A 23,338-nucleotide genomic window follows, 5' to 3' on the forward strand; every position below is an offset into this window, starting at 1 on the left:
CCTGTCCCTTTGTGGCATTCTCAGCTGCTGCACACTCCGCTGCTGCAGCTTCCTCCTCCTTTAGCAGCACCAGCTCATACAGCTGCAGAGCATCCCTCAGGGCTACGGCGACTAGCAGGAAGGCCACCATTGCTGGTTTAAATCCAATACCCATTGCCTGCAAGGGGTTAAAGGCTGTCATGTTAGCATGGTGCATACCCCCGACTAGGATGTTCAGCCCTTGCATGTCCCCCCTCCCAATTCCCACATCCCTTGCCCCACCCGTGCCTTGCACCGTAGGGGCCTCTGGACCTGGCGTCTGTCCCTGATGCAGGGGTACCGTCAGCTTGCACTGGCCTTGCCAGTGGAACGCTCCGTGGCCCCCGTCTGGTGTCCTCAGTAGGGGTTGTGGGCATTTCCCTGGATGGCCCCCTGATGCCTCGCCGGCAGGAAGGCTACACATCTCTGCGTAATAGAGCCTCGATTGCGTTGTTGAACATGAAGGCAACCGACAATTGGTCAGTGAGGAGATTGAATCTCCTACCGGCCAGGTAATGCCTCCAATGCCGCACAGCTTCTACTATGGCTTGGGCCTCCTTCCCGATGGAGGAGTGCCGAATTTCGGAGGCATGGAGGGTGCGTGAAAAGAATGCCACGGGCCTGCCTGTCTGGTTGAGGGTGGCTGCCAGAGCGACGTCTGATGCATCACTCTAGATTTGGAAGGGGAGCCTCTCGTGTGCATCGCGGCCGTGGCGATGTCTGCCTTGATACGGTTGAAGGCCTGGTGAGCCACGGCCGTCAGTGGGAAAACGGTGGAGTGAATGAGTGAACGGGCCTTGTCCGCATAGTTCGGGACCCACTGGGCGTAGTACGAGAAGAACCGCAGGCATCGTTTGAGAGCCTTGGGGAAATGGGAAAGGGGGAGTTCCATGAGGGAGCGCATGCGATCGGTGTCGGGCCCTAGAACCCCATTTTGAACCACATAGCCGAGGATGGCTAATCGGTTAGTGCTGAACACACACTTCTCCTTGTTGTAGGTTTGGTTGAGGAGTTTGGTGGTGTGGAGGAATTTGGAAAGGTTAGCATCGTGCTGGTCGTGGCCGCAGATGGTGACGTTATCCAGGTACGGGAAGGTGGCCCGCAGTCCGTACCGATCAACCATTTGGTCCATCTCCCGTTGGAAGACCGAGACCCTGTTAGTGACACCGAAGGGAACCCTAAGGAAGTGGTAAAGGCTGCTGTCCGGTGTTTTGTCTGTCCGCAGAAGTAGCACTTGGGTCCCCCGGGGTTGGTTGGCTGCCGTGCGGAGCAGGCCTGGGGTTGACTCGCTCGTGGTGTCCACGATGGGGTGTTCGCTGACGGGGTCCACGATGGGGTATTCGCTGACGGGGTCCACGATGCCCAGGAGGGGTGGGCCATGCGATCGGGGGCATACGCCTGTACATTGTGGGAGGTGATTGTGAGTGAGATCGCGAGTTTCTTGGTCACCGCGAGGTCGAGGGTAGCCCCTTCTAAGAGACGCTGGCAGATGTAAACTGACCCTATGCCAGTAACGAACGCGTCTCTAATTAGAAGTTCAGAATGTTCAACGGCCGAAACGGCCTGGCAATCGCAATCCCTTGCCAGGGCGTGCAGGGCACGCCAGAAATCTTCCACAGACTCACCGGGGTGTTGATGCCGTGTGGACAGGAGGTGCCTGGCGTAGATTTTGTTGGTCTGCTGAGCGTAGTTCTCCTTCAGCGCCATGGCCTCAGAGTAGGTAGGCACGTCCCAGATGAGGGGAAAGATATCGGAGCTCAGCCGCGTATACAGGATCTGGAGCTTCTGAGCCTCTGAGGGTGGTTCTGTCGCAGATCCGATGTATGCTTCGAGGCAAGCTAGCCAATGTGTGAAGGCCGATTTGGCATTGTCTGCTTGAGGGTGCAGCTGTATGCGATCCGGCTTGATGCGGAGATCCACCATTGTAAAATCTCTGCGTAATAAATTGATGCACTATCAATTTTGACGAGACGAGAATAGAATGTAATCGAGGCTTTATTACGCAGAGATGTGTAGCTTCCTGCAGCTGCTGCCGAAATGGCTGCAGCTCGGAGAGTCCACACATTTGTACTCCACCTACTGGGCGGAGCCAGCAGGCCGGGATCTATCCCCCGTACCTGTAGTACAGGAGCCTTACCATAATACACCTGATATGCGATATACACAATACAACAGTGGTGACTACCACCTAGTCTAAGGTCAACTATGGTCATATTGAACGATGGAGCAGTTTCAATGGCCCACATTGGCTACTCTTGCTCCTAACTGCTGTATTCTTATGTTCTAATGATCCAAATAATCAGTTTGAATTCCACCACAAAGCTTTGCAATTTAATTTCAGTAAAAAAAATTAACGTGAAATTTAAAAGTTACTATCAGTATTGATGAGAATGAGACCCATCACGTTCACTCATGTCCTCCAGGGAAGAACATTAGCTTTCTTTACTCAGAGTTCCCTCTATGTTACATCCAACACATAGGAAATGGCTGACACTTAACTTGCCTGCGAAATGGCCAACCAAACCACTCAGTTGTCAAGAAGGTAGCTTTAACTGCATTGCCCTCACCCAGTTTAACTGCTATCTTATCAAAAAATCTCAATCACATTAGTCAAATGCAATTTGCCCTTAAATCTTTTATTCGTCCATGCTTATTTAAACAAAAGTTAATTTTCTCCTGGATTATTCTATCCCACCACTGATGTGAAATCGATTGTCCCGTCATTGCTCGGTTTATCCTTCTCCTTTTTTTTGAACAAGGCCTCGAACGTTTGTAATCCTTCAGTCCTTTGGCACCACCCTTGCATCTAAGGAGGATTGAAGATTGTGGCCATCACCATGACACTTTCTGCCCTCAACTCCCTCAGCAACCTAGGATGTATCCCATCAGGACTGGGTAACTTTTAAGTATCACCAGCCACCCTAGTACTTCCTCTTCATCCAATTTTATCTCATCCAGTATGCTGACAAAATAATTGTTTTCTGCAGCTTTGGCAAAGTCCTCTTCTTTGCAAAGGACTGATGTAGCACAATGCGTTCTGCCACCACCAATAGGTCTTAATTTTGGTCATTAATTGGCCCCAAGAGGCAGCTCGGTGGTGCAGTGGGTTAGCACTGCGGCCTCACAGCGCCGAGGTCCCAGGTTCGATCCCAGCTCTGGGCCACTGTCCGTGTGGAGTTTACACATTCTCCCCGTGTTTGTGTGGGTTTCGCCCCCACAACCCAAAAGATGTGCAAGCTAGATGGATTGGTCATGCTAAATTGCCCCTTAATTGTGGGAAAAAAAATGAATTGGGTACTCTATATTTTTTTTTTAATTGATTGGCCCCGATGCTCCTCTGATAACCTTTTTTTTAACCATTAACACGCCTATAGGACACCTCTGGATTCTCTTTTAAATTAGCGGCTAATCTATTCTTCTATTGTCTCGTTGTCGGTCCTATTTTCATTTTCACTTGATCTGTGCTTTTTACATAGTCATTTATATAATCAACCTGATCTCTGTCATTTGATCCATTTCCAGCTTCATCCTACCCTAACCTCATTATCCCGGGAGCCCTGACTTTCCTTGTTTTCCCTTGCCCGCTCCTATGGGAATGTACTTAAACTGTAGTCGAATATTGCCACTTTAAAAAGCTGCAAATTGCTGCCTGCTTATTTTTTTACTTCAATTCACCCAGGTCAAGTCCTTCCCAAATTCTCTGAGATTAGAAGTAATAAAAATTTACCAGTTAAAACAAAATTTATACATAATCTTAGGACCAGAATTTAGAATTTCAATTAAAACCATTTCCTATATTTACACATGTGAAGCTGTAATTTAAAACCCCTCTATTGCAATATGTGGTGTAATCATAACACATTAAGCTTAGTACTGAATTATATATAACGTAGTGCTTTTCTGTCACTACTGACTGAATTCAGGAATATAACTAACTCTACCTGCAAAGCTTGTGTCAGCGATGGAGCAAGTGTTGGTACTAATGCACTGCTTCCAGCATCAGCCAGCTGTCCATGGCGTCCACCTCCCCACAGAAACACTTCACTTTTACCTCCAAGCTGCCAGTCCTAAACAAAGCAAACATTGTTTTATAGAAATGTAAAAATCTTCACAAGATAGAAACAGGTGAAGTGATATAATACATTAAAGGCCAGTCTGTTTACCTCTGGGGCATAGAGCTGAATAAAATACATGGCCTGAATTCTCCACTTCCCACTGCTGGCAGCGAGAATTGAGATTGGGCATAGAATAGCGCACAATGGAAAAATTGCAATTCCTGTCAGACACTGATGGCTTTATGCTGTGAAAGGTGGGGGTGGGGGCAGGTGGAGAAAAAGAGGCCAGGGGAGATTAAATGACAAATATGTCATGGAATAAAAGGTAAAGGGAGTGATAATGATAATATAAAAAACACATTGGCCCAGAGCAACGATTAGCACTGTGTGAAATGTGTGAAAGCAAAAACATGAGACAAGATATGGGCTGGCATTGGGGTGGGGGGGTGGGGACGGGACCATTTTAAATCGAGGACAGGGTTCATGGTCTGAAGTTGTTGAACCCAATTATGAGTCCCGAAAGTTGAAAGTGCCTGATCGGAAGATGAGGTGGTGTTTCTCTAACTTGTGGTGGGCTTCACTGCAAATTTGTAGTAGGCCAAGGACAGAAATGTGAGCATGAGAACAATATGGTGAATTGAAATCGCATGTGACTGGAAGTTCAGAGTCATGCTTGCGGACTGAGCAAAGATATTCTGCAATGTGGTCAAGCAATCTGCATCTGGCCTCCCCAATAAAAATGGAACCACATCCACGACCTTCCGGATGTATGTCATTTAAATTCATCACCTTGCTCTCATGCACACATTTCTGCCCTCAGCCTGCTGCAATGTTCCAGTGAAGCCCAACGCAAGCATCTCATCTTCTGATTAGGCACTTTACAGTCTTCTGAATTTTAGACCATGAACTCTATCCTCCTTGTTGAATTTGTCCTCCAAGTGCCAGTCTGCATCTTTGTCTCATGTTTTTACTTTCAGACAGCATGTACCTTTATTCGAAGAACAATTCTGTTATTTTGCTCCACCAACCCATCCCCTTGTTTCAAAAGCATAAAACCTATCCCATCTCTGGGCTGGATTCTCCATCGGCAGGATCCTCCGTTTCGCCAGCTGCACACTCAAGCCGCAGATTTCCTGACGGCAGGGGGTTGCCCACAATGGGAAACCCGGCTATCGGGACGCAGAATCCTGCTTCCGGAGGGTGTGATCCGCACCAGGAAATGGGTGCGGTAAGACGGAGAATCCCGCCCCCCCCCATCTTGCTTCAGTTCTGAAGAAGTCATATTGGATTCAAAACATGAACTCTGTTTCTCTTTTTATAGATGCTGCCAGACCCGAGATTCACCAGCATTTTCTGTTTTCATTTCAAATTTCCAGCATCTGCAGTACCTTGCTTTTATTATAGCAGCAAAATGAGCTAATTCTTTACCTCAGGTTTCGATGTGGCCCAGGTCATAAGCTGCTCATCCATCAAGCAACTCCACTTATTGTTCTCCTGTGAAATGAAAACATGGAAAATGTAAACAGAGATCTCTCTATAAATATCAGTTCATTATTATCAAGTTTAGTTACACACTTTTACTGCTTTAGCTATGAATCTGAGGTTAATAACTTGCAATTTTATTTTCATCTCTACGACAAATAGGAACACCAACTCATGCTGGTGTTTGGGCAATGGTCATGCATATATGAGCATTGGTAGGTTACTTAATTGGATTGTGAGTTAGATAAACCATTTCATAATAATCTTTATTATTGTCACAAATTGGCTTACATTAACATTGCAATGAAGTTACTGTGAAAAGCCCCTAGTCGCCATATTCTGGCGCCTGTTCGGGTACACTGAGGGAGAATTCAGAATGTCCAAATTACCTAACAGCACGTCTTTCGGAACTTGTGGGAGGAAACCGGAGCACCTGGAGGAAACCCACGCAGATAAGGGAAAACGTGCAGACTCCGCACAGACAGTGACGCAAACTGGGCATCGACTTGGGACCCTGGAGCTATGAAGCAACAGTGTGAACCACCATGCTACCCGTTTTGGGTGTATATCAGCATGAAGTAGTAATATGATTGAGGCTGCTGTCACTCAAATCTGGTGTAAAGCCTTGTTTTTAAAAAATGCACAGATTATCTACTAAACCTCCTGGATGCTTTACAATCAGCAGTCCTGTAGGTCCCCTACATGCTACCCTCTTTAAACTGGATGTCATTCAAAACTCTGCTGCCTGTGTATTAATTCACACCAAGTTCCGTTCTTCCATCAACCTGTGCTCATTGATCGACATTGGCTCCAGGTCAAACAACGTGCTGATTTTAAAATTCTCATCTTTGTTTTCAAATCCCTCCATGGCCTCACACTTTTCTATTTCTGCAATCAGCTCCAATCCAACAACCCTTTGATATCTCAACACTATTGTTCGCCTCTTGAACATTTCTTGATTCTAATCAGTCCATATCTGGTGGCCTCACTTGCAGCTACCTATCCACTAGCTCCAGAATGTCCTCCCTGCATCTCTCTGCCTTTCACCTTTCCTCCTTTAAAACTCTCCTTAAGACCTACCCCTTTGACGAAGCATTTAGCTATGTGGCCTAATGAGCCAGATCGATTAGAAAGCAGCAACTTTCCCTATTTTTATTCAAGCTTTAGGGATTTCCTGTCTAGGCGAATGTTTTTTTAAGTTTTTAAACAATTTTGAAACTATTGTTAATCTTCACAGACCTTTATTGCTTTGATGAGTTTATATAACCTTTAATTTAATGCATGTAAATGTGAAGACGTCTTGAAATGAATTAAAACAGTTCTTATGAACATACATGACGGAGTAGACGTGAGCCATTCGGGCCCTCGAGCCTGTTCCACCATTCGATAAGATCTGTTTGTGTTGACTTCCATAGCAGCCACGGGGTGAGCTGGTGCACATTTAGCGGCTCCTGCTCAAGGGGGATTTTTTTTGTTCTTTTCCCGCCCAAAGGGCAAAGTATCTGACAGTAAGAGGGCAGGACTGCCTGGGGAAGGTTTTACTTCTCTGGTGTGGCTGATGGATGGATCCACAAATTAGGAGTGGTGTTAAGAAGGAACAAACTCATAGATCATCAAATTTACAGTGCAGAAGGAGGCCATTCGGCCCATTGTTCTGCACTGGCCCTTGGAAAGAGCACCCGACCCAAGCCCACACCTCCACCCTTATGCACTGTAAATTCTATGATTCTATGATCCCGTAACCCAGTAACCCCACCCAACCATTCTGGACACTAAGGGCAATTTAGTATTATCAATCCACCTAACCTGCACATCTTTGGACTATGGGAGGAAAGCGGAGCACCCGGAGGAAACCCACGCAGACATGGGAGAATGTGCAGACTTCACACAGACAGTGACCCAAGCCTTGGGGCGGCACGTGGCACAGTAGTTAGCACGGCCATAGGTGGCACAGTGGGAATCGAAGCTGAACCCTGAAGCTGTGAAGCAACTGTGCTAGCCACTGGCTACCATGCTGCTGTTGAAGCAGGAGAGTCTTCGTGGTGCGCCACAGGATAAGATGACGGAGGGCAAGAGGAGGCTGCTCTGTCTGCCCAGTGGTCGATGGAGCACTTCATAGAGTTCCTCAATGAAAAGTTTCAGCAGCAGAGGAAAGAGGCCCTGGAAGACCTAGCCAAGGTGGTGGAAAGATTAAGTTGTGGATCGATCAAGTGGAGCAGAGGCTGGAGTCCCAGGGTCTGGCGATCCAGAACGTGGAGGACGCGGTGGGGGAGCACGAGGAGCAGTTGGCCTCGTTGGTGGCTGAGATGGGAGCGATGCAGGAGACCCAGAAGAGTCTGAGAAAGTGGAGGATTTGGAGAATCACTCCAGAATATGAAACCTTAGGACTGTTGGGATGGCTGAAGGCATTGAAGGTACACAGGGCAGTGTGTACATGGTAAAGATGTTGGAGAAATTGATGGGGGAGGGGGCCTTTGACCGGCCCTGGAGGTTGACAGAAAGCACAGTGCACTGACAAGGAGGCCGCAGGCGGGCGAGCCTCCGAGGGCAATGCTGGTTTGGTTGAACCGCTTTCTGGACAAGAAGATTCTTTGATGGGTGAGGCAGGCTGGGAAGAGAACGAGCTCCAGGTGTACAAGGACCTGTGAACAGGACTGGCGAAGAGGAGGGCTGGGTTTAAGTGGGTTAAGGCTGCTCTCTTCAAAAAGGGGGCGAAGTTTGGAGCATTGTACCCGGCCCGCCTGTGGGTGACCTTCCAGAAGCGAGAATATTATTTTGGCATACCAGAGGATGTGTTGGAGTTTGTGAGGGAAAATGGACTGGGAAGACGATGAGAAAATTGAGCTTTGGAGGAGTTTGTGTCTTCTTTAAAGTTTTTGATGGTGGGTTGTATGGAGGGAAGGTTTTTTTCATGGTGGGGGGGGGGGAGGAAGGGAGGTTGGAGGCCTTGAGCGGGGTCCACCTTGCTAGCTGGGTGGGCTATTTAATGGGAGTGGTGGGGGATGCAGGCGCGGTGAAGGGGGAGGGGAATGGGGTTGGTTCTTTGTTTAAGGGTGGGTTGGGACGTGGGTGGGAGGGTTGCTGACATGGGTTTGATTGGTGTGGTGCAATTGGAAACATCCAGATTAACAACTGGTAATCTATCCCATTCTTTTATGGGATTTGCTGCATAAACATGTGTAGTCCTACATAACAACTGCAATGAGTTGAAATAGAATTAATTAAATGTGAAGTTCTTTCTTTTCTTTACTCACTCAGACAGAATATTTAACAAACTCTACATTAATCTCTACACTGTAGAGTTGAACAAAGAAATACACACGTCACTTGGAAAGGTAAGCCATGGAAACACAACTGAAACATTGGCCGATAAGCCAGTCAAGTTACATCAAACCACTACAGTAAATAAAATGGCAGCCCAACATCATCTTTTCATGACAACTAGGCATGAGTAGTAATAAATGTCCAGCCAATAACTGGTTTTAGTTGGTTATATAGCAATTGCCCAAAAGTGATCAAATATGGGCTAACAAATATAACTAACCAATCTCAACAAGTCTATTTAGGAGAGGGAGGAATCGAATGTTAATATTTAAAGCATTGATATAAACATACATTTTGTAAAATCCTACTTTAATGATATGCAGACAAACATGTAACTAAAGGGTTAATCACAACACTTAGCTTTGGCACTACCACTAGAGGGCACCACCAGATCACACTATATAACTGAGCTCCCAAAGACTCTTGGGCTCTTTCCACACAGGAGTAGGTAGTATATTATGGTTAGATCACAGCCTAGACACCACATGGAGTTCAGATACAGTTTATATAGTTACATCTCATCACGTTATTTCTAGAGTTTGTTCAGTAGCGTGTCAAACTCATTTATTAATTTTATCGTTACTTAATAAATTTGTTTACTTTACATCAAAGACTCGTGTATTCTTCAAGATCATCTGCAACCAGTAACGACAGATATTACTTTAACCAAGTCATACAACATGCTACCAGGAATAGCAATATAATACCTACCAATGCTTTGATGATGTCTGAATCTGAATCCTGACTGAGATCTGGAACACTAAAGGTGTCTGGGAAGGCAGTCCCTTTTGCCAGAGCTTCAGCACTCTTAATAGTAGCAGAGAAAGTTGCTAGCCAACCCCATTCTGAAGAAACTGATTCCTGGGAATTGCTTTTATGATTTGGTGGATCTGCTGTTTTGGCAAGAAATTGGTCCAAACATAGACCTACTGTAAGGGAGGCCAAGCTTTGCAAGAAGGTGCTGTGTACCAATTGATCGCCACAGGCTACATGCGACTGGAAAGCAAAAGTTGGAAAACACATGAGTTATGTCGGCATGAGTCGCACAGATTAACATTTGATTGGCTACTCATCTGCTGTCACTGTATTCAAACATTTACTGAAAAATCTCTATTTGTTTATTATACTTTTAGATGAACAATGTACATTATTTTCAACCATTTAGATGGATTATCGCACTCAATTGTGTCAAACTGCTGTAGACTTTAATTATTCAATTATTAACATCATTAATGATAAAAATAAATAGGAACATTCAGCCTAATTCATAAGAAACAGGGCAGCAAACTTTATTTTGCCTTTTTGAAGACATTTCTTCGGTAAGCAGACGTAAGTATAGGACGTATGTAGAAAAAAAGTCTCTTGAAATTCATCGCTTCCATATAGAATTGCACTGTCGTTGATTCAGGGACTTGGGGAAGTGAATAATCACAGCTAAAACTCTGAAGATCAAACTCTGAAACTATTCCCTAATTATCAAGGTAAAATCTCGAGAACCTTAATTTGGAATCAGTCCACATTATTCAACCACAATCTGTGTAGATTATGAGCTGGATTTTTACTTCTCAGCAAACTGAAGTCTCAATTTAACATGAACAAATCATTCAGTTTTCGCTCCGACCAGGCAGGTTGTGGGATGGAGTCTGGGCCGCCGACCACAGAAGCACATTCTGTGTCGCCATTTGGAAAGGCATATGCCAAAGTGGGCTAATTTGAAGGCCCGCTTTGGTTCTCTGGAACTTTGCCCCAGTTGTGATAAAAATTATTGCACCCTTGAAGCCCTCATCTGCCACCCACTCCCATGGCCCTTCTTACTGTTCATGCCAAAACAATGTCAATTCATGCCCTCATCATTCCACGTAGCCCGCTCATACACCATATGCCATCTCAAGGTCCTTCCATACACATTCACCCAGTATGAGCTATGTACATAACCATAACAAGCCATATAATAACAATTGCAAATGTGGAACTGCTGAGAATAAAAGGGAATTCAGAAATGGTGTTTGAAATAAAAACTGTTCTTCCTACAACTTTATGAAAGTGCCAATCAGACATACCATTGAAGTATTAATAACAGGGACTTCAAACACTTTCCACCTATCCTCATTGCGCCAACTTATTTGAGACTCCAGACCAATAAAAGCTTGAGCTCAGCAGGAATTCTGTTTTGACAAGTTAACTGTTGGGAGTGATTTAACCGCTGCGTTGCGTCCGGCGCAGATCTGGGTGCGCTGGTTAAATAGCAGGAAAGGCCAAAATCAAGATGCGTGCCAGGCGCAGTTTGCTATCTAACCCGCCTGCTCCCGATGGCGAGTTCCAGTACTCTCCCAAATATGGCCACCAAAGAATTACCACCAAAATGCATTAATTTCCATCTCATAAACGTTATTGAAGTTGAATGTAACGGCCTCCCGGGAATTAACTGGCTCCCCAGTGAGAAATCACGTGGGTATCATTTAGTCTTCCTTTACAAAACGTGAAGTTGGCGCAATGGCTGCCATGGCGAACTGAAATGGTGAATAGCCATTTCCGTTTATGGGCATGCACTCAAAGGCACTGGTGCTCGGGGGGTGGGAGCCTCTCAGAGGGGTTGGGCTTGGTCGGGGGGCTGCAGCAATTCAGGTTGGAGGTGACTCCTGGGCCAGATTGGGGGGTGGGGGTGGGTGGGGTGTTTGTGCGGGTTTTTTCGTTTGTGAGGCCTTAACAAGACGGAGGCTGCACATGATTTAAGTGTAACATGTTTTAATAATAAACAATGGACATGTCCATTTCTCCTAGATACACACAGTGACCCACAGTGCCTATTCAGTGCTCTCCAATCTTCTTGATTTTACATGGTACATCTAGATGTGTCCCTAGGTTGCACATCAGAGGTGGAGGCAGCCTGCTGTTTTTTATGCCTTAACATAGAACATAGAACATAGAACACTACAGCGCAGTACGGGCCCTTCGGCCCTCGATGTTGCGCCGACCTGTGAAACCATCTGAAGCCTATCTGACCTACACTATCCATTTTCATCCATATGTCTATCCAGTGACCACTTAAATGCCCTTAAAGTTGGCGAGTCTACTACTATTGCAGGCAGGGCGTTCCACACCCCTACTACTCTCTGAGTAAAGAAACTGCCTCTGACATCTGTCCTATATCTCTCACCCCTCAATTTAAAGCTATGTCCCCTCGTGTTGGTCATCACCATCCGAGGAAAAAGACTCTCACTGTCCACCCTATCTAACCCTCTGACTATCTTATATGTCTCTATTAAGTCACCTCTCAGCCTTCTCCTCTCTAACGAAAACAACCTCAATTCCCTGAGCCTTTCCTCGTAAGACCTTCCCTCCATACCAGGCAACATCCTAGTAAATCTCCTCTGAACCCTTTCCAAAGCTTCCACATCCTTCCTATAATGTGGTGACCAGAACTGCACGCAGTACTCCAGGTGTGGCCGCACCAGAGTTATGTACAGCTGCAGCATGACCTTGTGGTTCCGAAACTCAATCCCCCTGCTTATAAACGCTAGCACACCATATGCCTTCTTAACAGCCCTATTAACCTGGGTGGCAACTTTCAGGGATTTATGTACCTGGATGCCGAGATCTCTCTGTTCATCTACACTACCAAGAATCTTGCCATTAGCCCAGTACTCTGCATTCCATAATTGCTTATTGTCACAAGTAGGCTTCAATGAAGTTACTGTGAAAAGTCCCTAGTCGCTACATTCCAGCTCCTGTACGGGGAGGCGGTACGGGAATTGAACCCCCGCTGCTGCCATTGTTGTGCATTGTTCTGTATTACAAGCCAGCTGTTTAGCCCACTGTGCTAAACCAGCCACTTAAAGGCCTTGTAGCCTTTGATGTCCTTGGTGGATGTCCTCTGGAGGGCCCCGGACAACTTACTGGTGTGCCACCCTGTTCTGCCTGCTGCCAGGAGGGGGGAGATTTGGAAGAACTGGAGACCGCTGTTGTCTCCATGATGGCAAGCTCCAGGTTGGCGCCCAGCGAATTCTTCTCCCTGACAGTGCCTGTAGAGCCCTCGTGGACTCCATGGGACAGAGGGGTAGCTGGAGTGAGCTCCAGAGGGCTCTGCGTCACTTGGCTCAGCCAGTCCTGGCAAATCTCCATTGTCTGCACCATGGTGTCGACGTTCTTAGCGATGATCCTCAGCGACTGTGCCACGCTCTGCAGTGCCCTGGCAATGTCCACCTGTGTCTGGGACACATCCCTCAGTGACTGACAGACTTTGCAGTGCCTCAGCAATGCCCAACCTGCATATGGGAGATATCCCTCAGCAACTGAGACATGACGTCAGAACCTTCATCCATGGTCGTCATAGATAATGCCATGCCTTGGACACTACCACTCAAGACGTTGACCTCGTGCTGAAGGTTTTCCACTGTGGTTGCCTTCCTACCAATGTTGGCCTTGGTGCCATGCATTGTCGGCATCATTTCCTGCGCCCGTAGCCTTTGGGACTCCTGCAATCAGCTGTCCATTCGCTGGAAATGGCAGAAGAACTGAATAGTTACTTTGCACCAGTCTTAACAGGGAAAGACACCAGTGGATGCCAGAGCTCCAGGAGAACCAGGGGGCAGAGGTGACTGCAGTGACCATCACCAAGGAGAAGGTTCTGGGGAAACGGAAAGGCCTGAAGGTGGATAAGTCACCTGGACCAGATGGACTACACCCCAGGGTTCAAAAAGAGATAGCTGAGGAAATTGTGGAGGCATTGGTGATGATCTTTCAGGAATCACTGGAGGCAGGAAGGGTCCCAGAAGACTGGAAAGTGGCTAATGTAACACCCCTGCTCAAGAAGGGCGGGTGGCAGAAGACGGGAAATTCTAGGCCAGTTAGCATGACTTCGGTCATTGGTAAGATTTTAGAATCTGTTATTAAGGATGAGATCGCAAAGTACTTGGAAGTGCATGGTAAAATAGGACTGAGTCAGCACAGCTTTGTCAAAGGGAGGTCATGTCTGTGAAATCTGTTAAGGGTTCTTTGAGGAGGTAACAAGGAAGTTAGACAAAGGAGAACCAGTGGACATGATTTATTTAGATTTCCAGAAGGCCTTTGACAAGGTGCCGCATAGGAGACTGTTAAATTAGTTAAAAACCCATGGTGTTCAGGGTAAGATCCTGGCATGGATAGAGGATTGGCTGACTGGCAGAAGGCAGAGAGTGGGGATAAAGGGGTATTTTTCAGGATGGCAGCCGGTGACTAGTGGTGTGTCTCAGGGGTCTGTGCTGGGACCACAACTTTTTACAATATACATTAATGATCTGGAAGAAGGAACTGAAGGCACTGTTGCTAAGTTTGCAGATGATACAAAGATCTGTAGAGGATCAGGTAGTATTGAGGAAGCAAGGGGCTTGCACAAGGATTTGGACAAGCTAGGAGAGTGGGCAATGAAGTGGCAAATGAAATACAATGTGGAAAAGTATGAGGTTATGCATTTTGGAAGGAATTTTGGAAGGGGGAATTTAGGCATAGTCTATTTTCTGAATGGGGAAAGCTTAGGAAATCGGAAGCACAAAGGGACTTGGGAGTCCTTGTTCATGATTCTCTTAAGGTTAACGCGCAGGTCCAGTCGGCAGTTAAGAAGGCAAATGCAATGCTAGCATTATGTCAAGAGGGCTAGAATACAGGACCAGGGGTGACTTCTGGGGCTGTATAAAGCTCTGGTCAGACCCCATTTGGAGTATTGTTAGCAGTATTGGACCCCGTATCTAAGGAAGGATGTGCTGGCCTCAGGAACAGTCCAGAGGAGGTTCACAAGAATGATCCCTGGATTGAAGAACTTGTCATATGAGGAATGGTTGAGGACTCTGGGTCTGTACTCGTTGGAGTTTAGAAGGATGAGGGGGGATCTTATTGAAACTTACAGGATACTGCGAGGCCTGGATAGAGTGGACGTGGAGAGGATGTTTCCACTTGTAGGAAAAACTAGAAGCAGAGGACACCATCTCAGACTAAAGGCATGATCCTTTAAAACAGAAATGAGGAAGAATATTTCAGCCAGAGGGTGGTGAATCTGTGGAAGGCTGTGGAGGCCAAATCACTGAGTGTCTAAGACAGAGAAAGATAGGTTCTTGATTTATTTATTTGTTTTTTAAAATTTAGAGTACCCAATTCTTTTTTCCAATGAAAGGGCAATTTAACGTGGCCAATCCACCTAACCTACACATCTTAAGGTTGTGGGGTTGAAACCCACGCAGACACAGGGAGAATGTGCAAACTCCTAACAGACAGTGACCCAGGACCGGGATTCGAACCCAGGTCCTCAGCGCCGTAGGCAGCAATGCTAACCACTGTGTCACCGTGCTGCCCGGTTCTTGATTAATAAGGTGATCAGGGGTATGGGGAGAAGGCAGGAGAATGGGATTGAGAAAATATCAGCCATGATTGAATGGCAGAGCAAACTCGATGGGCAGAATGGCCTAATTCTGCTCTATGTCTTATGGTCTTATAGAATGCTGCTGACTCACTTCTAAATCTCACGGCCGTGTCCTAGCATCTGCATCAACTCTGGGATAATCTTATCCAGAGGCTCGGTATCTGACTGGCACTCAAAGAGTCTTGGGATCCAGCAGACCGTTGTCTGCTGACTCCTTTGGATGTTCCTGCCTCCACCTGATGTGAATCAGCAACTGTGTGGTGCTCATCAGATTGTGCCCCAGAAGCCTGTACCCACCAAGGTGTGTCTCTGTGCTGGCGGAAGGTGTGTACCGGGGTACAGTGAAAACTATTGTTCTGTGTACAGTCCAGGCAGATCGTTCTATGCATGAAAAATCATTGGACATACGATAAATGCAATGTGAGTACATAGGCTGAGGAAGGAGCTGCGCTCCGAAACCTAGTGATTCGAAACAAACCTGTTGAACTTTAACCTGGTGTTGTAAGACTTCTTACTGTACATAGACATAGACATCGGGTGAAACATAAGGAATGTAGTGCTACAACAGTAGAGAAGATGCGTAGAGAGATCAGTTCAGTCCATAAGAGGGTTATTCAGAAATCCGGTAACAGCGGGGAAGAAGCTGGTTTTGAATGTTAGTGCACGTTCTCAGACTTTTGCATCTCCTGCTCGATGGAAGGGGTTGGAAGAATGAGTAACCCAGGTGGGAGGGGCCTATGATTATGCTGCCCGCTTTCCCAAGGCAGCGGGAGACGCAGACAGCGTGAATGGATGGGAGGTGGGTTTGCGTGATGGACTGGGCTGTGTTCACGACTCTTTGCAATTTCTTATAGTGTTAGGCTGAGCAATTGCCAAACTAGGCTGATATGCAGCCAGATAGGATGCATTCAATGGTGCATCTGTAAAAAATGTTCAGAATCATTGCGGGCATGCTGAATTTCCTTAGTTTCCTGAGGAAGTATAGCACTGTTGTGCTTTGTTGGTAGAAGCGTTGACGTGCGTGGACCAGGGCAGACTGTTGGTGATGTGCACATCTAGGAATTTGAAGCTGTCAACCTTCCTCACCTTGGCATCATTGATGCAGACAGAGGTATATACACTTAGCTTTCTGAAGTCGATGACCAGCTCCTTAGTTTTGCTGACATTAAGGGGGAAGATTGTTGTTGTTGCACCATGCCACTAGGTTCTCTATCTCTGACTCATTGTTGTTTGTGATCCAACTCTCTACGAACGTTCATCAGCAAACGCATAGATGGAGTTGGAGCCGAATTTTGCCACACAGTCGTGTGTATGAAAGCAGTATAGTGGGGGGCTAAGTACACAGCCTTGCGGGGCCCTGGTATTGAGGATTATCATGGAGGTGGTGTCATTGTTTATCCTCACTGATTGTGGTCTCTGGGTCAGGAAGTTGAGGATCCGGTTGCAGAGGGCGTAGTCAAGTCGTAGGTTTTGGAGTTTTTCTATGAGCTTTGCTAGGATTATGGTGTTGAAGGTGGAGCTGTAGTCAATGAATAGGAGTCCTTGTTGTCGAGATGCTCCAGGGAGGAGTATAGGACCAGGGAGGTAGCGTCTGCTGTAACCTAATTGTGGCAGGATGCGAACTGCAATGGATCAAGGCATTCTAGAAGAATGGAGTTGATGTGTCTCATGACTAACCCCTCCAAGCCCTTCATAATAATAAATGCCAAGGCCACCGGACAGTTGTCATTTAAAAAAAAAAAAAATTTTTTATTAAAATTTTAACAAAACATAAACATCTCAACTCTATTAAAAAAACAACCGCGGAAACACCCCAAGAACAATACCCACCCAACTTCAACTACAAACAAAAGAAAAAAAACAAAAGAACACCCAACAACAAAAGGGAAAGAGAGAACACCCGCCACATCCCACAAACCCATGTACACAGTTCTCCCTCCCACCGATCCAAACCCCGCCCCCCCCCCCCCCCCCCCCCCCCCCCCCCCCCCCCCCCCCCCCGGGTTGCTGCTGCTGCCGCCGGCCTATTTCTCTATCGTTCCACCAGGAAGTCCAGGAAAGGCTGCCACCGCCTAAAGAACCCTTGTACTGATCCCCTAAGGGCAAATTTCACCTTCTCCAAATTAATGAACTCCGCCATATCACTGATCCAGGCCTCCACGCTTGGGGGCCTCGCATCCTTCCATTGGAGCAAGATCCTCCGCCGGGCTACTAGGGACACAAAGGCCAGAACACCGGCCTCTTTCGCCTCCTGCACTCCCGGCTCCACTGCAACCCCAAAAATTGTGAGTCCCCAGCCTGGCTTGACCCTGGATCCCACCACCCTCGACACCGTCCTTGCTACCACCTTCCAAAACTCCCCCAGCGCTGGGCACGCCCAAAACATATGGGCGTGGTTCACTGGGCTCCCCGAACACCTAGCACACCTGTCCTCGCCCCCAAAAAACCTACTCATCCTCGTCCCAGTCATGTGGGCCCTATGCAGCACCTTGAACTGCATGAGGCTAAGCCTCGCACAGGAAGAGGAGGAATTCACTCTCTCCAGAGCATCCGCCCACGTCCCCTCCTCAATCTCCTCACCCAGCTCCTCTTCCCATTTACCCTTCAGTTCCTCCACCGAAGCCTCGTCTACCTCCTGCATTACCCGGTATATGTCTGAAATCCTCCCTCCTCCAACCCACACTCCCGAGAGCAACTGATCCCGCACCCCTCGGGGGGGCAGCAAGGGGAACCCCTCCACCTGCTGCCTGGCAAACGCCCTCACCTGCATGTATCTAAACATGTTCCCCGGGGGGAGCCCAAACTTCCCCTCTAACTCCCCCAAGCTCGCGAACCTCCCCTCCACAAACAGGTCCCTTAACCTCCTACCCCCTACCCTGTGCCAGCCCAGAAATCCGCCATCAATGCTCCCTGGGACAAACCGATGGCTCCCCCGTATCGAAGCCTCTATCGAGCCCCCCACTTCTCCCCTATGCGTTCTCCATTGCCCCCAAATTTTGAGGGTAGCCGCCACCACCGGGCTCGTGGTATACCTCGTTGGAGGGAGCGGCAACGGCGTCGTTACCAGCGCCTCCAGGCTCGTGCCCACACATGACGCCGCCTCCATCCTCTTCCATGCTGCCCCTTCCTCGTCCATTAACCACTTACGCACCATCGCTGTGTTGGCAGCCCAATAGTACCCACAGAGGTTGGGCAACGCCAGCCCCCCCCCCCCATCCCTGCCCCGTTCCAGGAACACTCTTCTCACCCTCGGAGTCCCATGCGCCCACACAAATCCCATGATACTCCTGTTGACCCTCCTAAAAAAGGACTTCGGGATAAGGATGGGGAGGCACTGGAACAGGAACAAAAACCTCGGGAGCACCGTCATCTTAACGGACTGCACCCTCCCCGCCAGTGACAGTGGTAACATATCCCACCTCTTAAACTCCTCCTCCATCTGCTCCACCAACCTTGTGAGGTTGAGCTTGTGCAGGGCCCCCCAGCTCCCCGCCACCTGGACCCCATTGTACCTGAAGCTCTTCCTGCCTGCTTCAGTGGGAGCCTACCAATCCCCTCCTCTTGATCCCCCGGATGCACCACAAACAACTCACTCTTGCCCAGGTTCAACTTATACCCAGAGAAACCCTCGAATTCACTAAGAATCCTCATCACCTCCGGCATCCCCCCCACCGGGTCCGTCACACACAGCAACAGGTTGTCCGCGTACAGCGACACTCGATGCTCCTCCCCACCCCGCACCAGGCCCCTCCAGTTCCCTGACCCCCTCAATGCCATGGCCAGGGGCTCAATCGCCAACGTGAAGAGCAAGGGGGACAGGGGGCACCCCTGTCTCATCCCCCGGTACAGCCGAAAGTACTCCGACCGCCTCCTATTTGTGGCTACACTCGCCATCGGGGCCTCGTAGAGCAGCCTCACCCACCGGATAAACCCCATCCCAACCCAAACCTCTCCAAACACCTCCCACAGATACTCCCACTCAATCCTATCAAAGGCCTTCTCCGCATCTAATGCCACCACTATCTCTGCCTCCCCTTCCATGGCCGGCATCATAATGACATTGAGGAGCCTTCGCACGTTCGTATTCAACTGCCTTCCCTTCACAAACCCCATCTGGTCCTCATGAATGACCCCGGGCACGCAATCCTCTATTCTAGTGGCCAGGATCTTTGCCAGCAGCTTAGCGTCGGCGTTTAGCAGCGAAATCGGCCTATATGACCCGCACTGCAGAGGGTCCTTGTTCCGCTTCAGGATCAAGGAAATCAGCGCCCGTGACATAGTTGGGGGCAAAGCCCCCCCCTCCCTTGCCTCGTTAAAGGTCTGGACCAACAGGGGGCCCAACAGGTCCAAATACCTTTTATAAAATTCCACCGGAAACCCGTCTGGCCCCGGCGCCTTCCCCGACTGCATGCTCCCTATCCCTTTGACCACCTCCTCCAGCTCGATCGGCGCCCCCAGTCTCTCCACCTGCTCCTCCTCCACTCTCGGGAATCGCAGCTTGTCCAAGAAACGCCCCATTCCAGCCCCCTCCACCGGGGGTTCCGACCGGTATAGCTCCCCATAGAAGTCTCTGAAGACCCCATTAACATCTACACCCCTCCGCACCACCTTCCCAGTCTTATCCGTCACTACCCCAATCTCCCTGGCCGCGTCCCGCTTTCGGAGCTGGTGTGCCAGCATCCTGCTCGCCTTCTCCCCATATTCATAAACCGCCCCCTGTGCTTTCCTCCACTGAGCTTCCACCTTTCTGGTAGTCAATAGGTCGAATCTGGCCTGAAGGCTACGCCTCTCCCCCAGCAATCCCTCCTCTGGAGCGTCCGCATATCTCCAATCCACCCGCACCATCTCCCCTATCAGTCTCTCCCTCGCCCTCTGCTCCCCCCTCTCCCTATGGGTTCGGATGGAGATCAATTCCCCCCTCATCACCGCCTTCAAGACCGTCCCCACTCGGACCACCCCGTTGTCATTGGCCTCAAGGTACCTCTCGATACACCCCCGAACCCACTCGGCCACCTCCTCATCTGCCAGCAGCCCCACCTCCAAGCGCCAGAGCGGACGTTGGTCCCTCTCTTCCCCCAGCCCGAGTTCCACCCAGTGCGGGGCATGATCTGAAATGGCAATGGCGGAGTATTCCACATCCTCCACCCTCGAAACCAACCCCCCGCTCAGGACAAAAAAAAATCAATCCTCGAGTAGGCCTTATGCACGTGGGAGAAAAACGAGTATTCCCTGGCCCTTGGCCTCGCAAACCTCCAGGGATCCACCCCCCCCATCTGGTCCATAAATCCCCTCAACACCTTAGCCGCCGCCGGCCTCCTACCCGTCCGGGACTTGGATCAATCCAATGGGGGATCCAGTACCGTGTTGAAGTCCCCCCCCATGATCAGGCCCCCCACATCCAGGTCCGGAATGCGGCCCAACATACGCCGCATAAACCCCGCATCGTCCCAATTTGGGGCGTAAACATTCACCAACACCACCCGCTCCCCCTGCAGCTTACCACTCACCATCACGTATCTCCCGCCACTGTCAGCCACCGCATTTAACACCTCAAACGACACCTTCTTCCCCACCAGGATCGCCACCCCCCTACTCTTCTCATCCAGGCCTGAGTGAAATACTTGGCCCACCCATCCCTTCCTCAGCCGAACCTGGTCCACCAGTCTCAGGTGTGTCTCCTGGAGCATGGCCACATCCGCCTTCAGTCCCTTCAGGTGCGCAAATACCCGGGCCCGTTTGACCGGCCCATTCAGCCTCCTCACATTCCAGGTTATCAGCCGTATCAGAGGGCTCCCTGCCCCCTCCCCTGCCGATTAGCCATACCCCATCCCTTGCCCACCACTGGCCAGCGTCCCCCGCTCTGCCAGTTTCCCACGGTGGCAACTCCCCCCCTCCAGCACCCCCTGCGTCCTCCAGGTCCTTCCTGACCGTTTCAGCAGCAACCCGGTACCCACCTCCCCCCAGGCTAGGACCCCTCCTAGCCGCGCCCCTCCCTCCATAGCACTCCCGTGAGCCAGCTAACTTCTGCTGACCCCGGCGACTCCCGCCCTACCTCCGACTCCACCCCACGTGGGACTACCCCTCCTCCATCGTGCCCGTCAATGGTTCTCCCCCCCCCCCCGCTCTTGCGCGGGAAAAGAAAACAGCCAGCAACGACCCGCGCTTCTCAGCCCCAATCCCGCCCCCACCATCTCCCAGCGCGGGAAACCCGCAGAAAGCCCGCGCTTTCGCCCTGCCCGGCCCCGCCTCCTCCAGGGCGACTCCCATTGTCAGTCCCCCAGACCAGCTCCCCGAGCTCCCCGTTTACCCCCCTGCCCGAACCCATCCACCAGACCCCTACAGAAAAACCCATATAGAAAAGACAAATCGACATCACCCCAACCACCCTCACGCCAACCCACATCTTACAATAAACCAAGCAAATACAAATACAGTATTATACAGCATCCCCCATCTTAGACCCTCAGTTTGAGTCCAATTTCTCGGCCTGCACAAAGGCCCACGCCTCCTCCGGGGACTCAAAATAATGGTGCAGATCCTTATAGGTGACCCACAGACGCGCCGGCTGCAACATGCCGAACTTCACACTCCGTCTATGGAGCACCGCCTTCGTCCGGTTAAACCCGGCCCTCCGCCTCGCCACCTCCTAACTCCAGTCCTGGAAGATCCGCACCTCCGTGTTCTCCCATTTGCTGCTCCGCTCCTTCTTGGTCCACCGGAGCGCACACTCACGATCCACGAACCGATAAAACCGCACCAACACCGCCCGCGGCGGCTTGTTCGGCTTGGGCCTCCTAGCCAGAATTCTGTGGGCCCCCTCTAACTCCAGGGGCCCCTGGAAGAACCCAGCCCCCATCAGCGAGTTTAACATAACCGCCACATAGGCCGCTAGGTCCGACCCCTCCTGCCCCTCCGTGAGGCCCAGGATCCGCAAATTCTTCCTCCTCGACCGGTTGTCCAGCTCCTCGACCCGCTCCTGCCATCTTTTAAGGAGCGCCTCGTGCATCTCCACCTTCCCCGCCACGGCCACGACCTCATCCTCCCTTTCGGAGGCCTGCTGCTTCAGCTCCCGGATCGCAACCCCCTGGGCTGTCTGGGTCTCCATCAGCTCCCTGTTGGTTACCTTCAGCGACTCCAGCAGCTCCAACTTAAGCTCCTGGAAGCAGCGCAGCAGAGTCGCCTGCTGCTCCTGAGCCCACTGCCTCAGCTCCTCAAGGCCTCCGCCAGCCGCCATTTTGTCTTCCTTACCCCGCTTTTTCAGGGGTGCTTTCTCCGGTTTTCTCCTTACCCCACTCCTGGTCCGGACCAGAGGACCATTGGGGTCGACTCCTGTCCTCTTCCCATGTCGGGATTTGCCGACACAGCTCCTTTGGGGGCCCTGAAAAGAGCCCCAAAGTCCGTTTTCAGCGGGAGCTGCCGAATGTGCGGCTTAGCTCCTCATTGCCGCCACCGGAAGTCCCGGACAGTCGTCACTGAGGCACGTTGCCTGGTTCTTCTTTGGCACCTTTATGAAGGTGGTCTTCTTGAAGCAGGTGGGAACCTTGGAACGGAGTAGGGAAAGGTTGAAGATGTCTGTGAACACACACCACTTGTTGGCCTTGTGCAGTATCCGAGTGCACAACCAGGGACTCAGTCAGGAACCATTGCTTTCTGTGGGTACACTTTCAAGAAGGCTGATCTGACTTCTGAGACTGTGATGGTCGGAATGGTCCTCTGTCCTCCTTGGGTGGACAGGATGACCCATCTCGGATTGATGACATCCAGAAGCCTGTCCCAGTCTGTATCCGCAAAGCAAGGAGCAGGTCTGTGCGCTGCCATGCTTGGGTTTTGACTGGAAGAGTGGTGATGGAGTGTTTAAAAGTGGCGAGACACTGATACGCGGGTCTGGCCAATCAGAAGGTAAAACAGCCTGTAAATACGAGATGCTTGTGGGGGCTCATTTTTGGCAGAAAGTACCATTGAATACGGGCTACAATCTCGCTAACATGGCCGTTGAGAAACACCCCACCAATTGCGCCCAAAAGGACATGTAGAAATGTTTCTGTTCACTTGTGATTTTGTTTGAATG

General features: G+C 49.7%; 1 protein-coding gene across 3 annotated transcripts in view; it reads right to left on the minus strand.

The window, feature by feature from the left end:
* LOC119962749 (probable E3 ubiquitin-protein ligase HERC1) overlaps positions 1-23,338 on the minus strand; it is a 594,360-nt gene that overhangs the window by 112,010 nt on the left and 459,012 nt on the right. For all 3 annotated transcript variants that reach the window (XM_038790765.1, XM_038790766.1, XM_038790764.1), the window contains exons 62-64: positions 9,591-9,875; positions 5,502-5,567; positions 3,960-4,085 (exon numbers count right to left, since the gene is read on the minus strand). In XM_038790765.1, the coding sequence (XP_038646693.1) occupies positions 3,960-4,085; positions 5,502-5,567; positions 9,591-9,875 (477 nt within the window). The remainder of the gene's footprint in view (positions 1-3,959; positions 4,086-5,501; positions 5,568-9,590; positions 9,876-23,338) is intronic.

Source organism: Scyliorhinus canicula, chromosome 3, assembly GCF_902713615.1.
Source record: "Scyliorhinus canicula chromosome 3, sScyCan1.1, whole genome shotgun sequence".
NCBI classification, from domain to species: domain Eukaryota; kingdom Metazoa; phylum Chordata; class Chondrichthyes; order Carcharhiniformes; family Scyliorhinidae; genus Scyliorhinus; species Scyliorhinus canicula.